The 18,049-nt window shown below is 39.7% G+C and overlaps 1 protein-coding gene across 2 annotated transcripts in view; it reads left to right on the forward strand.

Annotated features, from left to right (window-relative positions):
* LOC124794779 (ubiquitin-protein ligase E3B) overlaps window positions 1-18,049 on the forward strand; it is a 283,854-nt gene that overhangs the window by 65,010 nt on the left and 200,795 nt on the right. For both annotated transcript variants that reach the window (XM_047258416.1, XM_047258425.1), the window contains exon 6: window positions 7,581-7,998. In XM_047258416.1, coding sequence (XP_047114372.1) covers window positions 7,581-7,998 — 418 coding nt within the window. The remainder of the gene's footprint in view (window positions 1-7,580; window positions 7,999-18,049) is intronic.

Consider the following 18,049-nt stretch of genomic DNA (forward strand, 5'->3'; position numbering starts at 1 on the left):
CCAATTTCCAAAATTTTTAGTATATTTTTTTAGCGTAAGTGTTCCCAAATGACAGAGCTGTCAATTAACTGCAGGCATAGTTCTGTCAGTTGGTGGAGATTGTAAACTTTCACTGTTAGACATGTCACAGTTAATAAAATCTTCTGGTCTACTATGTCGTGGCTGAAAGGATTTCACATTTAAACCCAGTCTTTTGTTTCCACGTGTGGAAGATATTCTCGTGCTCGATCAAAGTTTCTTTGAATGTCTGATTCACACCCTGGATTGCTACGGACTGCAGCTAAATTCCGTGTACACGTGCTTCTGCGCAGTGGCATGACATCGCATTCTTTGAATAACGAGCTCCGTGCCGGTCTGTGAAGCCCCGAAGGATGTCTACCGGCTGCCGTGTCATCCTCTGCCTAGCAGCATTGTACAAAAGCAGTATGGAGGGAGATGTGAACACAGTGCTCTCCTAGCCATTTTGTAGAGTTCCCAGTCTATGGATCCCCTGCTGCTTTGTCAAGTAGTTACTCAGTTGGCATTACAAAGCTGAGTGCATCCCGTACCACTCCTCCCACCAAGGGAAATTCCTTGGTTGTACTGGGAATCAAACCCAGATCCTCCATGTGGCAACTGTCTACACTGACCACTCAGTTATGGAGGTGGACCATACTTCAAATACGTGACCGCAATTGGCCGTTGTCGATCATTGTACTCAGGTGTTGCTATCACCCCATGGTGGAAGACTAGACTGGTACACATCTTCTTCAGCACTGGGATCCAAATTTCATTCAATTTCACACCCTTCTCCTCCCTATCGAAATTCGTGGGGTATTTTACAATCTCTACAGCCGGGTTATTTTACTATCTCTAAGGGCTTTTTGTATAGCCCTTCACGGTATCTGCTAGTGCCTGCGCCAGTATTTGAGTCGTATCAAAATCAGTGTAGTGGTCTCCTAGATGCAAAACATGTTCCGTAGCTGATGATCTGCTAATCTCACCCCTCCCCCTCCCCCTTGGCACATTTTATCAGTAAATTAAAGAGCATAGTGGTCCAGCCAGAGGCTCTATTAGTTACTTTTGATATGGCATCTATGGCTTCCCTAAATGTGTTGCAATGGCTGAATTGGATTTTTCCTTCCAAAATTGTAGAATTTTTTAAATATTACCTCACAACCGTGTATTTTAAATGTGGGACAATGAGTTCTATGAACAGACAGAAGGCTTGGCTATGAGGAGCCCCTCAAGGCCAGTTATAGTGAATGTTTTTAGGGAAAAATTCAAGGAGCAGACATTGGAAACTACTAACAAAAAACTGAATATTTGGGACCACTATGTGGATGATATGTTTGTTTTGTGGAGGCATGGTAGAGAGGAACTAGGTTGTTTTCAGCAGCATCTCAACAGGATTAATCTCGAGATATCTATCATGAAGGAGGACACAGGCAGAAGATTAAATTTTTGTGATGTGCTAGTTTTCAAGAAAGAAGATGGTAGCTTAGGCCACACAGTTTACTGTAAAGTCATGCACACTGTTCTGATGCAGACTGTTACTTACACCAGAATTTGAACTACAAACCACATCAAAAGAGAGGCAGCATAAAAATGTTGGTGGATAGAGCAAGGAACATCTATGAAACAGAACTGCTCGACACATAATTAAAATATCTCGCAGTGTGTTGCTCGAGAATGGTTATTTATATGCTGAGGTAAAAAGAGCATTAAGAACACCATGCAAAATCATAGCAATGCTCAAGCACCTGTGATTTCCTGCCTTTCATTAAGAACATTGCTGAGGGCATATGAAATCATCTTGAAAAAAGGAACTACATGGTAATCTACGATCTCACCCAGAAGACACAAGATCACCTAAAATTTGCCAAGGATGCTCTCAAGACCTTGGAAGAAGCAGGAATTTATAGGATTCTGTGCAGTTTTGGGAAGGTGTATGTTGGTACTACAAAAACAATGGTCAAAAAGTGACTAGAAGAACGCAAGGTCAATTGCAGAAGGGGGGGGGGGGGGTGATTGACAGATCATGTGTTGTGGAAAATGCTTTGCAGCCAGTAAATTACTACATTCATTTTGATAGGGTTCAACCACTGGCAGTAACAATTGGGCAGCATGAAAGGTTATACAGAGAGGGCATAGAGATTGTAAAACAACCCAGGAATTTCGATAGGGAAGAGGAGAGTGTAAAAATGAACATCATTTGCATCCTGGTGCTAAAGAAGATGCCTACCAGTGTTCCACAGTCGGATGATTGGAAGAGTGGATGGCTGTAATCGAAAATGACCAATTGCAGTCGGGTATTCAAAGATGTGGCATCATGACATTGTGTGGAAGCATGCGTGAACTTAGTGGGCCAGGGTGTCTACTGGACACTCAAAGAAGCTATGATTCCCCTTAAAATTGTCCTCGACAGATGGGATCAAAATGTTGGGTTTAATTGTGAAATACATTGACCACAGCACAATAGCCAGAAGATTTTATTAATTGGTGGAGAAAGAAAAAATGGTAGCATGGGCAACACGGAGGGTAATAATCGTAATATGCGTTATATGTTTAGACATTTCCATCAAAACATAAGAATGATAAGTAAGTTAGATAAATACCTCATGTTATAAACAGAAATTGAAAAATTTAAAGGTATATCTCCTGATGTGCTGCGTGTAACGAATGTCATTTGAATGTCTTGAAAATTGAACAGATGCACTGAGACAGATAAAAGTTTGTGTCATATTACTGCAGGCCAAATACGCTACCACTGTACTTTCTCTCAATCACCGTCTTGAAGTCTGACACAAAATGTGACTAATATACAGTCATTTAAATTGTGAAATGAAACCTGTCATAGTAATAAAATAAATATAGATAGGTATGTGCCATTCACTTTCTAAATATATAACATCTGTGTTCCGTTGCCTACAAAAGAATAGTACCTAGTAATCATTTATCAAACAGTTCTGTGCCAGTTCTGACATTCCTTTCCCAAGACAGCAGTAAAACGCTCTCGGTGTTCATAAAACCTTCTTTTTTAGACTTGGCTTCCACCTTATGCCTTGTAAACTCTTTCTGTTTGTGAACTGTTTGGGTTGTTTAAAGGCTTTACTCCACAATTTCTAAAGCTTTGAAGCTTCTGAAAAAAGCTATAACAGAGAGATTAGGCTCGGAATGTTTCATGGATGTTTTGTTTGATATGGAGATTGTCTGTAATCCAGTATTCTGGTGTAGCCCTAATATTACTGCTGCAAACTACAGATGACAGCCGTGCTAACTTTTCCGATGCCAATGTCAAATTGAGTTGAAGTTTCACTTCCAGCGTTGGCTCGCTCGTTGTTCCTCGTGCAGATCGTACCACGACATCCCACACGAAAATAGTACAGATATTCCTCATGTTGATTATCATTCTTGATGATTTTGAGGCAGTTTGTACACTTGACCTTTTTGGCAGTCAAGTTTTGCTTGAGGTATTTGGTTGGAATTCTTTGTTTAGTGAAGGATAACACCTAACGGATTTCCACACTAATGAGCTAAAACATTATGACCAGCTACTTGACAGTGCATTGTCCCACCTACGGAACACAGTACTACAGAGATTGTGTGTGGCACGGGTTTGTCAAGTTCTCGGTAGGTTCCTGGAGGTACGTGGCACCGAGTGTGTACCCCCAGGTCGTGTGAGTCCTGTAAATTACCGGGCCAGTGATTCGTGGGTGCATGTATGGCCCCACGTAGTAAGAGTTCCGGTTGTGTTCCATCGGGTTCAGATCGGAACGTCAAACTGGGTTGATTATTGTACTCTTGAAACCACTGTGTCACACTTGTGGCCTAGTGGCACAGACAGTTATCCCATTGCTGCTGTCAGGGAAAATATTGAGCAAGAAGGAATGTGGGTGGTCTACAGCTGTTGTGCTGCCTTTGATTACAATCTCGGGTCCTGTGGAAGCCCAGAGCCCAGATGAATACCCCCCCTCCTCCCTGTAGGATAATACATTCCCCACCGGCCCATATCCGTGGCACGGTGCATGTTTGGAGTAGCCGGTTGCCCAGATTACAGGATATTTGCATGTGACTGTCAACTAGTTGTAGCGAGAAATATGATTCGTCCGACCCGAAGTAATGTTTCTATCAATTTATGGTCCAGTCTCATCAGTCCCATGGCTGCAGCTCTCACTGTTGACAATGTTGTCGGGTCGAGGCTCTGAGAGGGTAGGGGTGACCTGTTGTGGATATCCGTGTTTAATAATGTGCACCAAAACATCGTGCCTACATCAGCATTGTTCTCTGTCATGAGATGTATCACAGATCACTGTCTATTGCGCTTATCAGAATGGATGAGCCTGCGATCTGCGGCTTCTGTGACGAGGTGTGGACACCCGAACTGTGGCCACCTACACTTGATTTCACAGTTCTGCGACCACTTTCCTTATATGCTCATCACAGTAGTGTGCAAACGGCTGACCTGTTTCGCCATTTCTGAAATACTTTTTCCCAGGTGCCAGTCCATAATGATGTGCCCTTTGCCAAAGTTGATTATGTCGGTGAAGTCCCTCATTTGTGGCTCATATCATTGGCTGCTCTACTTGTGTACTCCTCTGACTATGTTATGTGCCCCTAACTCCAGCAAGTGACATTCGGCTTCACAGTGGTCAGTGGTTGTAATGTTTTGGCTCATCAGCGAAAATCTGATTTCTTGATAACATTGTTTTTAAGTCAGTATTATTTAGTAAAATTGTGTTACATAATTTAAATGTAGATTTTAAGCTAAACATGTGGCATAATAAAATTTGCTGTGGCCGAGTGGTTCTAGGCGCTTCAGCCCGGAACCGCACTGCTGCTGCGGTCACAGGTTCGAATCCTGCCTCGGGCATGGTATGTGTGATGTCCTTAGGTTAGTTAGGTTTAAGTAGCTCCAAGCTTAGGCAACTGATGACGTCAGATGTTAAGTCCCATAGTGTTTAGAGCCATTTGAACCATTTGCATAATGAAATTTATTTACAAGAGGAAATGAAAATTATTCACAAAAGCTAACTCTATTTTTAAAAATAAGTAAAAATTGTTTACAAAACATTATGTTTGTACAATTTGTAACAGTAGTTTATTTTCTGTAAATTATTGTTTAACAACAATTGTATGAAAGAAGAAAATGTTTACTGACACAAATCTGAGTTTAGTGTAGTTTAAACCCTTTATGCAGTTGACATTTAGCGTAATAAAACTCATCAGATTGTGTTCCACTAATAGTTTTGTGAACCTTGGAGTGTCACAAAACTAGTAGTTGCGTAATTATAAAAAACTAATAAGTAAATCTTCAGTTTGCTCAACTATTTTGACGTACCTCCCTACTGTAACATGTGATATCTTCTAGGTAGAGATATGATGATATTTCTGTAGCTGTAAATGCACTAAAATTAAAATTTTGTAACTATGAAGTTGCAAAGAGCAGCATGTAAACTATTGATTTACGTAATCAGGACAGCTGTCAGCTGTTCAGTAATAAGTTATTCCTGATGTGCAGCATTCGTTGATGGAAGACATTTAAGGGAACATTAACACAGATAACCATTACGGAAAGATCACTATGATTTCAAGACACTTTAAAAACTGATCAGATAAGTGTGAAATTTCTGGAAATATGTGGAACTTAGGAAAGACACTGATCCAATAGTGTGCTGGTGTGGGTGTCTGTCTGTGACACACATGAGTGTCAAATGTATCCTCATTATTAATTGTATCCTCATGGTCCTCAGAAATTTCTCTCAATTTTTAAAGATTTTCAAAAGAGCAAAGTAAATAATTATAGTCTAATTAGTCATACGTTCATTGTTTGCAAGCTACTGAAAGCCTTCATAGTAAATCTTAAATTTATGACAAGGAACACAATTTTGATGTAGTATACTCATTTGCCAGTTACTTGTTAACAGCTTGTGAGTATTTTGCAGAAGTATTAGCATTAGCACTGATTTAATATATCAAACAGCAAAAGAATTAGCACATGTAATGCTAGTCTTACCACTGTTGGTTCAGTAGTTTTTTGTTACCTCCATTGGTTTGATGTAGCTCTCCAGGTTTGAATATCCTGTACAAGTTTATTCAAACCTTTATAAATACTGAAATCTACATCCACTTGAGTCTGCATACCATAGTCAAGCTTTGGCCTTCCTCCCAATTTTTACCCACCACACTTCCTTCCGTTATTCATTAATACCTGAGCATATTAGCTAACAAATCTATCCTCGATGCATTAGCACTTGATCTAGCAGTCAGTTGCTGAGCACTCTCCTGTAGCACCACATTTAGAAGTTTCTAATCTTCTCTTTTCTGTACTGTTTATTCTCTACAATCTACTTCAAATGCTTTTAGATTTTCTTGATTTTTCCATTGTGTATTTTATACCCTCTTTTACTTCAGCCATTGCCAGTTATTTTATTAACAAAATAGAAAAAACTGATCCCCTACTTTTAGTGTCTTATTTCTCAATATAATTCTCTCAGCATCACCAGATTTAACTCAACTGTATTCTCTTATGGCCCACCCTTGTTTTGTCCTTGTTGATGTTTGTCGTATAATCTTCTTTTTGAGGCATTATCTGTGCTGTTCAGCTGATCTTCAAAGTCCTTTGCTCACTCTGACATAATTATAGTGTCATTGGTGAATCTTTAAAGTATATACTTCTCGTCTGATGACACGTTAATATAAAACTTTCTGTTGAGATCGACATTGGATTTACGATCGGAACAAATCTGAAGTGGTTCGACAGTGCACCTTCTCCTGTAACTTCAGTGATTCCTCTTAAAATGGTCAGTGAATTTTGTCAAAAAATATTACAGCACAAAAGGAGAAAAATATTGAATACATGTTCTGCTGTGTACGAAAAACAGGGCTAAAAAGTTAAAGAAAACTCAACTATCTATTTACACTGGTGTTTTACAGCACAAGTAGAAAATTAGAACTAAGCCTTAAAGAACTGATATAGGCAATTTTTTATTTATGAATAGCATTATTGGTGAGTTGGAACAGATTGCTTGCATTCTGTACACGAATGCGTAGTTTTAAATGTAGTCTTGTGTTATGGTTTATCTATGTTTTTAAGTTTGACAATTTAATAACTTAAATCTTGTAAGTTTCCAATTTGAAAACTGTTCTTATTACAACTGTAGCAATAAATAATGAAAATGAAAAAATCTGATGACTGATAATGTGTGAAAATGCACAGTTGTTAAAACCATTGAATTGTACTTATAATGAGCAATGCCCTGATCCCTACCCGACCATCCTGACGCAAGCCCCTCTGTCGCTCAATCTGAATATGAGAATTCTTACCAAAAAAATGAAGTGGCAAGTTTCCTTACCTACACTTTTTCCAGCTGAAATTGCATCCAGCCTCTAATGACCTCTAGTGTCAAAGCAATTCTTTCTTTCTTTCTTTTTTGTTTCAATTGTAGAGCAATTTGCCATCGATATGTGATCTAGAGGAAAGTTCCATTTAACCTTAATAACTATAATGCAAGGAGAATAGAAAATGTCACATTACATAAGCAGTTTTTGTAAGGTATAGCGATTTGCACTTATTTCCTTGTTTCTCTATTAATTTTCAGTTTGTGGTGACTCGACTTTTAGAGAGTTGCCAACATTATGTCACGAGCAAGCAGTCAAATTTAACTCACTGGCATCCAGTACTAGGCTGGTTCGCACAGGAGACGGACAGTGCACTAATGGAGTCGATACCTCACGTGAGGTCACAGTTGCAACTGTTGTGGTCGAGTCCGATGGTGTCTGCACTGCTGGGGCACGTTCTAGAAGAAGCAGAGCCGCCGGAAAGCTCTGACGGTGTACCACAGGCAGTCGGTGGGACTGGGCTGCTGAGGCGGGCGCTGCTCGAGCACCGTGGGGCCTGCCACTCCGCCGGCCGAAACCGCCTTGGCAGTGCAGAATGCTCCAAAGTTGCGCTCGTCTGCTCCCTCTACCAGACTGCTCTCGCGACCCTTACCCAGCTGAGACTGGAAGTTCTTACAGGTGAGCCATTAGTGGCCCTGCTCTAGCAGGTAATGTCTGATTATGCTATGTGTCGTGTCAGTTAATAATACTCAACTGTCACGGTGAATTTAATCTTTTCTATTTGTGTGAATAGTACAAATACAGAGATTGGCATGTCAATAAATGCAAGCATGTTAACTGTGTAAGGTATTGAAATAAATACTGAAGAACTATCCTAAGTAAATTCAAACCTCAGTGTTACTCATTGGCAAATACAGAATTTTAATACCTTTCGTTCTGTTGTTAAGATTCACAGAATATGTAGCAAGCAGGCCCTAGGGGCATACAAATGTTATACCATTTTATGTATAATGGAGAATCTTGTATGTATGGCAATACATGTTTACTGCTTGCTTATTATTTTTGACTGTGCCAAATGGCATATTAATTTTAGGAACCTGATACTGGGATTTTGTCATCTCAAAACATGGTGTGTTTAAATAAGTTACACATTTGGACAACTGTTGCATCTTACTTTGTACTGAATTATCACCGTGCCCGGAAATGAACATCTACCCACAAACCTGCACATGGTTAACATCCTTGTGGAAGATCTGCTTGCAATACTCAGTATACAGGAACAGATCAGATAGATTTCATCACTTTATTCTTTTACCTCTTAACAGTTTATTTGACTTGACTATTATTACTATTATGTGTTCTGCCCAAGGCAGGTCTTTATGTGGTTGTCCTCTGCTGCTCTCTTCATTTTCAAAGATCTTCCATTTTCTTTAATGTCACCCACCATCTTACATCTTCTCCTTTCTTTCATTCTTCTCCCATACAACAACCCTTCCAATGCATTTACCATCAAACAGTCCTGTCACAACACGTGGCCGAGTCAGTTCTTCTTTCCTTTTATGGCTTCCAGCAGTCTTTGTCTCTCCTCTATTCTTTCCAGCACCTCATTAGTCGTCTCACTCTCCTTCTAATCGTTCTTTCTCTCAGTCATTTCATTTCTGACTTCTACTCTTATAAATATAAATTTTGTACTAATTTCCTTCCTCCCAATCAATTCCATTCTTAATTTTATCCATTGTTTTTCAGTGTTTCGTCCGCGACTGTTTTACTTTCGTAAAATGAAGAACGAACTGCCTTCAGTCACAAGTTGCGTTTATTTACTGCACTATGCATTTTGAGCCCTGGAGGCTCACCTTCAGGTGCTTTTTAGTGATTTACATCAGGTTTTCTTAGTTATTTGCCTGTTGATATTACAATTTTGTGTTGCAACATGGTATATTGTAGATATAAGTTTAACAGCGTTAATAATATGAAACTAACTTACAGTTTAACATTGTATGTTGTCTGCTTCTGTTGTGCAGTTGGTATACACAATACACATGTTTAATTTTGCAATACATACTGGGATATATACATTGTCACACAACTTTTTCGTACATTGTAGTAACAGAACATAAACGTGCCAAAGATTCTCATTCATACAGATGTTCTACTTCTAAATATAATCGATTTTTTTGTTTCACAGAAGATAATATGATATAGTATTACTAGTACACAGGTATTATTAAAATAATTATTTGGCACCATGTTGTAGGTTGTCAGCTGTTTGTACTATTATAGATTTGATTCCTCAGAAAAAAATAAACTTTTAAAAGTTTAAGTTTTAAAAGTTACGGTGTAGAAAAAATTGTGGCTATTAAACTCTGTTTGTTAATTCAACAAGTTTCCGGAATATTTTTCTTTGTGTAGCATTATTTCTAACTGTTCTAGTAGATTATATATCTGAAAACACAGATGATGTGACTTACCCTAAGGTAAGTCTTTCCGCTCCCGGGATTGGAATGACTCCTTACCCTCTCCCTTAAAACCCACATCCTTTCGTCTTTCCCTCTCCTTCCCTCTTTCCTGATGAGGCAACAGTTTGTTGCGAAAGCTTGAATTTCGTGTGTATGTTTGTGTTTGTTTGTGTGTCTATCGACCTGCCAGCACTTTCGTTCGGTAAGTCACATCATCTGTGTTTTTAGATATATTTTTCCCACGTGGAATGTTTCCTCTATTATATTCAATCATTAATTTGTTCTAGTAGATTAAGTTTTTTACTGTTGGGTTCTGTGTGAAGTACAGATAGGCTGTTGTGGATGTCGTCAAGTCTGTGTTTATTAATATACATGTGGTTAGCTATTGTAGATAATTTAAAATGGTTTAGTCAAAAGGCGTCGGTGTGTTCTTTATACTGTGTGTGGAAGGTTCTTCCAGTTTTTCCTATGTAAAATGCAGGTCAACTGTTACATTGTAATTTATATATTCCACTGTGTTGTGTTATTGGCTTGTTTGTGTTCACTGTGTGAGGTAAGTGGTATCCAAGTTTGCTGTTTGTGGAGAAAGTTATTTTAATATTGGTTTTTTTGAATAAGTTAGCTATTTTTGTGATACTGTGCCTAAGTATGGATTGCTTGTGAAGATTTGTTGTGTGTCGGTAGTTTTCCTTTTGGTGTTTTTGTGAGTGATGTTGGTCTGAATTTTTCTAGATAGTTTATTAATTGATTTTACAGAGTAACCATTATTTACTGCAATTATTTTGTATAGTACCCATTTCTTGTGTTAGTGCTTTGGGTTTTAAAGGTAATGTATGTGCCCTGTTCAACATTGATCTAAATGCAGCATCCTTATGTGTGTTCGGGTGGTATGAAGATTCGTGTATTGTGATGTCAGTGTAGGTTGGTTCTCGGTAAATGTACAAGTTAAGTTTTTGTTGTTCATTCACAATTGTGAGGTCTAAGAAATTTATGGATTGATTTGTTTCATGTTCTGTTGTGAACTTTATTTTATTGTGGAGTGAGTTGAATGATGTTAGGAGTTCTTCAAGTTCATCTTTAGTGCCATCTTCTTCAAAATACTCAAAAACTTGCTCCATTGTACTTTTCAGAATTCTTTTTGAAGTCAACAAATACAGTATAATTTCTCTCTCTCTCTCTCTCTCTCTCTCTCTCTCTCTCTCTCTCTCTCTCTCTCTCTCTCTCAAGATATCTCTCTCCTTTATTTCTGTCATCCAATTGCATCTCTTTATTTCTTTACCTTTTTTAAATCAAAACCATGTGATGTAACATATCACTTCCATGAGGTGTGTTTCTGCCAGAATGGGGCAGTTCTGCAGTTTGATCAAGCTTTCCAGCACCTGCTGATTTGGTGTTTATTCTGCACAGCTGTGCCCCTTCCTCTGAGACATGCTGCACTCCGTAGACTAGTGTGGGCCTCGACAGTGGCCTACATTGAGTTCCACTGGACAATCTGCAGTAAAGCCTGTTAAAGAGCAGACGTTGAACTGTTGATGAATTTGTTAACTTTTGATGTAATTGTTAAAGCTAAATAGCAGACAGTTGTATATGAGAGTTCCCAAAGCTGTATAAGTTGGAAGAAGAAATGTAATTGTTAAAGCTAAATTGCAGACAGTTATATATGAGAGTTCCCAAAGATGTATAAGTTGGAAGAAGAAATGTGTGTCTTCAAAAACAGGCCTCGTTATTTGGTAGCTTGTTGAATCTAGATAAGCATGGTTTATATCTCCAGTACATGCCATACTGTGTAGGAAGGTGAGGTCCAAGGAAAAAACAAAGAAGATCCACGAAGGCGAATTGTATTCCAAATAATCAAGTTAGTAATTTGCTAATCTGTACACCACAGAATCATAATTATTACATGTAGTTCCTCCCCGTGTGAACATCCATCAAATACAGCAGGAAACATCCCACCTGACACTATGCATTGTGCCAATCTAGCTTTCTACATAATCTTCAGTGTGACACTCTCAATAATGTTTTAGCTGCCTGAGAAATTAATCACCACTTCTGCTGGCAAATCGTCAGTTCCACATACCTCATTATTTTCCATCTCGTTGCACTTCCTCACCCAAAATACCATCCTGTTTCATCATCTGGTACATTCACCTCTTCTTCATTCTTTATTTTGCTTGATGGTTAATCCTTCTTATACAGATACTGTATGTTCCTAGATGTATTTAATATCCCTTATCGTGCCATCCATTCTTTCGATTTCTGTACTAATCTTTCTGTTCTTGCTTCCTAGTTAATCTGTACATCATTTCATGCTGTCCCCATTTCTCTATTTCCTTTGTTTCCTTTCTACCAATCTTTTCTCGCATGTTGTGTTTCTTTTCTTGAGGTATTATTCTATTTCTTATACATCATTTCTCCTTCTCTGTTCTCTGCATTCTTCACTCTTACATCATTTTCAACATACACTGAGATGGTAAAAGTCACGGGATAGTGATACGCACATATACAGATGTTAATAGTATCGCATATGCAAAGTATAAAAGAGCACTGCACTGGCAGAGCTATCATTTGTACTCAGTCGATTCACACGAAAATTTTTCCAACACGATTATGGCCAATTGCCAGGAATTAACAGACTCTGAATGCAGAATAGTAGCTGGAGCCACACGTACGGGACATTCCATTTTGGAAATTGTTAGGGAATTCAATATTCCGAGACCCACAGTGTCGAGAGTGTGCTAAGAGTACGAAATTTCGGCCTTTACCAATCACTGCGGACAACACAGTGGCTGATGGCTTTCATTAATGACCGAGAGGCATTTCCGTAGAGTTGACAGTATTAACAGATGAGCAGGATCGTGTGAAATAACTGCAGAAATCAATGTGGGATGTACGACAGATGTATCCGTTAGGACAGTGCATCAAAATTTGATGTTACTGGACTACGGCAGGAGACGACTAACACAAGTGCCTTTTCTAACAGCACGAAGTCGCTTGCAGTGCCTCTCCCGGGCTTGTGGTAGTATCGGTTGAACCCAAGGTGAGTCCCGAATTCAGTTAGTAAGAGCTACCGATAGGGCTTACGTGTGGAATGGACCCCACGAAGCCGTGATCCTGAGTTGTCGACGAGGCACTGTGCGAGCTGATGGTGGCTCCGTAGTGGTGTGAGCTCTATTTACACTGAATGGACTGGGTCCTCTGCTCCATCTGAACTGACTGTCGGTTGGAGACCTACTCGGAGACCATTTGCAGCTACTCGTAGACTTTGTGTTCCCAAACGATGGTGGAATTATTACGGATGACAATGCACCGTGTCACCAGGCCAAAAATGTTCGCAATCGGTTTGAAGAAAATTCTGGACATTTCGAGAGGATGATTTGGCCACACAGGCCCAAACAGCAAGCACATTCCCGGTTGTTCCTAAAATGACAGTACCATGTATTTGGGGTTTGGACTTTTTATGTGAGACCGGTGCATTCATTAATTTGAAGGAGGGAGAATGTGTATTTAATTACAACGGTGATGTTTTGACAGCCACAGTGATAAAGGGCAGAGTAGTTCCAAATCAATTTTGTCTGAACTTAATGGTGAATTAAGTTGGTTGTTGTTGTTGTTGTTGTTGTTGTGGTTGTGGTCTTCAGTCCTGAGACTGGTTTGATGCAGCTCTCCATGCTACTTTATCCTGTGCAAGCTTCTTCATCACCCGGTACCTACTGCAACCTACATCCTTTCGAATCTGCTTAATGTATTCATCTCTTGGTCTCCCTCTACGATTTTTACCCACCACACTGCCCTCCAATACTAAATTGGCGATCCCTTGATTCCTCAGAACATGTCCTACCAACCGATCCCTTCTTCTAGTCAAGTTGTGCCACAAACTTCTCTTCTTCCCGATCCTATTCAGTACCTCCTCATTAGTTATGTGATCTACCCATCTAATCTTCAGCATTCTTCTGTAGCACCACATTTCGAAAGCTTCTATTCTCTTCTTGTCCAAACTATTTATCGCCCATGTTTCACTTCCATACATGGCTACACTCCATACAAACACTTTCAGAAATGACTTCCTGACACTTAAATCAATACTCGATGTTAACAGATTTCTCTTCTTCAGAAAAGCTTTCCTTGCCATTGCCAGTCTACATTTTATATCTTCTCTACTTCGACCATCATCAGTTATTTTGCTCCCCAAATAACAGAACTCCTTTACTACTTTAAGTGTCTCATTTCCTAATCTAATTCCCTCAGCATCACCTGACTTAATTTGACTACATTCCATTATCCTCGTTTTGCTTTTGTTGATGTTCATCTTATACCCTCCTTTCAAGACACTGTCCATTCCGTTCAGCTGCTCTTCCAAGTCCTTTGCTGTCTCTGACAGAATTACAATGTCATCAGCAAACCTCAAAGTTTTTATTTCTTCTCCATGGATTTTAATACCTACTCCGAATTTTTCTTTTGTTTCCTTCACTGCTTGCTCAATATACAGATTGAATAACATCGGGGAGAGGCTACAACCCTGTCTCACTCCCTTTTCAACCACTGCTACCCTTTCATGACCCTCAACTCTTATAACTGCCATCTGGTTTCTGTACAAGTGGTAAATAGACTTTCGCTCCCTGTATTTTATCCCTGCCACCTTTAGAATTTGAAAGAGAGTATTCCAGTCAACATTGTCAAAAGCTTTCTCTAAGTCTACAAATGGTAGAAAAGTAGGTTTGCCTTCCCTTAATCTAGCTTCTAAGATTAGTCGTAGGGTCAGTATTGCCTCACGTGTTCCAATATTTCTACGGAATCCAAACTGATCTTCCCCGAGGTCGGCTTCTACTAGTTTTTCCATTCGTCTGTAAAGAATTCGTGTTAGTATTTTGCAGCTGTGGCTTATTAAACTGATTGTTTGGTAATTTTCACATCTGTCAACACCTCCTTTCTTTGGGGTTGGAATTATTATATTCTTCTTGAAATCTGAGGGAATTTCGCCTGTCTCATACATCTTGCTCACCAGATGGTAGAGTTTTGTCAGGACTGGCTCTACCAAGGCTGAGAGTCGTTCAAATGGAATGTTGTCTACTCCTGGGGCCTTGTTTTGACTCAAGTCTTTCAGTGCTCTGTCAAACACTTCACGCAGTATCGTATCTCCCATTTCATCTTCATCTACATCCTTTTCCATTTCCATAATATTGTCCTCAAGTACATCGCCCTTGTATAGACCCTCTACATACTCCTTCCACCTTTCTGCTTTCCCTTCTTTGCTTAGAACTGGGTTTCCATCTGAGCTCTTGATATTCATACAAGTGGTTCTCTTTTCTCCAAAGGTCTCTTAAATTTTCCTGAAGGCAATATCTATCTTACCCCTAATGAGATAAGCCTCTACATCCTTACATTTGTCCTCTAGCCATCCCTGCTTAGCCATTTTGCACTTCCTGTCGATCTCATTTTTGAGACGTTTGTATTCCTTTTTGCCTGCTTCAGTTACTGCATTTTTATATTTTCTCCTTTCATCAATTAGATTCAATATTTCTTCTGTTACCCAAGGAGTTCTACTAGCCCTCGTCTTTTTACCTACTTGATCCTCTGCTGCCTTCACTACTTCTCCCTCAAAGCTACCCATTCTTCCTCTACTGTATTTCTTACCCCCATTCCTTGTCCGCCCCCTGTAGCTGAGTGGTCAGCGCGACAGACTGCCAATCCAAAGGGCCCGGGTTCGATTCCCGGCTGGGTCAGAGATTTTCTCCGCTCAGGGACTGGGTGTTGTGTTGTCCTAATCATCATCATTTCATCCCCATCGACGCGCAAGTCGCCGAAGTGGCGTCAAATCGAAAGACTTGCACCAGGCTAACGGTCTACCCGACAGGAGGCCCTCGTCACACGACATTTCATTTCATTTACCCCATTCCTGTCAATTGTTCCCTTATGCTCTCCCTGAAACTCTGTACAACCTCTGGTTTAGTCAGTTTATCCAGGTCCCATCTCCTTAAATTCCCACCTTTTTGCAGTTTCTTCAGTTTTAATCTACAGGTCATAACCAATAGATTGTGGTCAGAGTCCACATCTGCCCCTGGAAATGTGTTACAATTTAAAACCTGGTTCTTAAATCTCTGTCTTACCATTATACAGGGTGATTCAAAAAGAATACCACAACTTTAAAACTGTGTATTTAATGAAAGAAACATAATATAACCTTCTGTTATACATCATTACAAAGAGTATTTAAAAAGTTTTTTTTTTCACTCAAAAACAAGTTCAGAGCTGTTCAATATGGCCCCCTCCAGACACTCGAGCAATATCAACCTGATACTCCAACTCGTTCCACACTCTCTGTAGCATATCAGGCGTAACAGTTTGGATAGCTGCTGTTCTTTCTCGTTTCAAATCATCAATGGTGGCTGGGAGAGGTGGCCGAAACACCTTATCCTTAACATACCCCCATAAGAAAAAATTGCAGGGGGTAAGTCAGGGCTTCTTGGAGGCCAGTGATGAAGTGCTCTGTCACGGGCTGCCTGGCGGCCGATCCATCGCCTCGGGTAGTTGACGTTCAGGTAGTTACGGACAGATAAGTGCCAATGTGGTGGCGCTCCATCCTGCTGAAATGTGAATTGTTGTGCTTCTTGTTCGAGCTGAGGGAACAGCCAATTCTCTAACATCTCCAGATACTGTAGTCCAGTTACAGTAGCACCTTCGAAGAAAAAGGGACCAAAAACTTTATTGGCTGAAATGGCACAGAAAACGTTCACCTTAGGCGAGTCACATTCATACTGAGTTGTTTCCCGCGGATTCTCAGTGCCCCATATACAGACATTGTGACGGTTGACTTTCCCGTTAGTGTGGAAAGTTGCTTCATCACTAAACACAATCTTTGAAATGAAAGATTCATCTGTTTCCATTTGAGCAAGGATAAAATCGCAGAAATCGATTCCTTTAATCTTATCAGCTGCAGACAGTGCTTGAACCAATTTCAGACGATAAGGTTTCATAACTAACCTTTTTCGTAGGACTCTTCATACAGTTGATTGTGTTATTTGCAGCTCTCTGCTAGCTCTGCGAGTCGATTTTCCTGGGCTGCGAACAAATGCTTGCTGGATGCGTGCTACATTTTCATCACTTGTTCTCGGCTGTCCAGAACTTTTCCCTTTGCACAAACACCCATCCTCTGTAAACTGTTTATACCAACGTTTAATACACCACCTATCAGGAGGTTTAACACCGTACTTCGTTCGAAATGCACGCTGAACAACTGTCGTCGATTCACTTCTGCCCTACTCAATAACACAAAAAGCTTTCTGTTGAGCGGTCACCATCTTAGCATCAACTGACGCTGACGCCTAGTCAACAGCGCCTCAAGCGAACAAATGTACAACTAAATGAAACTTTATAGCTCCCTTAATTCGCCGACAGATAGTGCTTAGCTCTGCCTTTTGTCGTTGCAGAGTTTTAAATTCCTAAAGTTGTGGTATTCTTTTTGAATCACCCTGTATAATCTATCTGAAACCTGTCAGTATCTCCAGGCTTCTTCCATGTATACAACCTTCTTTTATGATTCTTGAACCAAGTGTTAGCTATGATTAAGTTGTGCTCTGTGCAAAATTCTACCAGGCGACTTCCTCTTTCATTTCTTAGCCCCAATCCATATTCACCTACTACGGTTCCTTCTCTCCCTTTTCCAACTGCCGAATTCCAGTCACCCACGACTATTAAATTTTCGTCTCCCTTCACTATCTGAATAATTTCTTGAATTTCATCATACATTTATTCAATTTCTTATGTTGGTATCAATCATGAAATAGTAGATGACATTTACCTTATAGAATGTTCCAAAGAGATGACAAGTAAAGTGTCACTTCAGGAAAAGGTTTTGTAATCAGAATGTTCATCTGTGATCCAAAAGGATGAACTATACTACTTGTTGGACCAATATTTGCCAGTTTTCAATAAACGTCCTGGTGTGATTAAAGATTTAGAATACACTACAAAGACGTATCCGGATAAACCATTTTGTCGTACATTCTATTCTACACCTTGGATAAGGAAAGAGGTAGTAAGAAAAGAAATCAATAAAATGTTTGAATGGGGTATTATTGAGTCCTCAGATTCTGAATTTAGTAATCCCCTCTTGGCAGTAATTAAACCCAACGGTGACATCAGATTGGTGTTAGACTCAAAGTGAGATAAACAAGATCATTATACCTGTACAAACCAGACCCAAAAATTTAGAGGAATTGATAGAGAAATTTTATGGTGCCTGTTTCTTAACTTCCTTGGACATGCGTAGCTCATAT

Source organism: Schistocerca piceifrons, chromosome 1 (assembly GCF_021461385.2).
Source record: "Schistocerca piceifrons isolate TAMUIC-IGC-003096 chromosome 1, iqSchPice1.1, whole genome shotgun sequence".
In the NCBI taxonomy this organism is placed as follows: Eukaryota; Metazoa; Arthropoda; class Insecta; order Orthoptera; family Acrididae; genus Schistocerca; species Schistocerca piceifrons.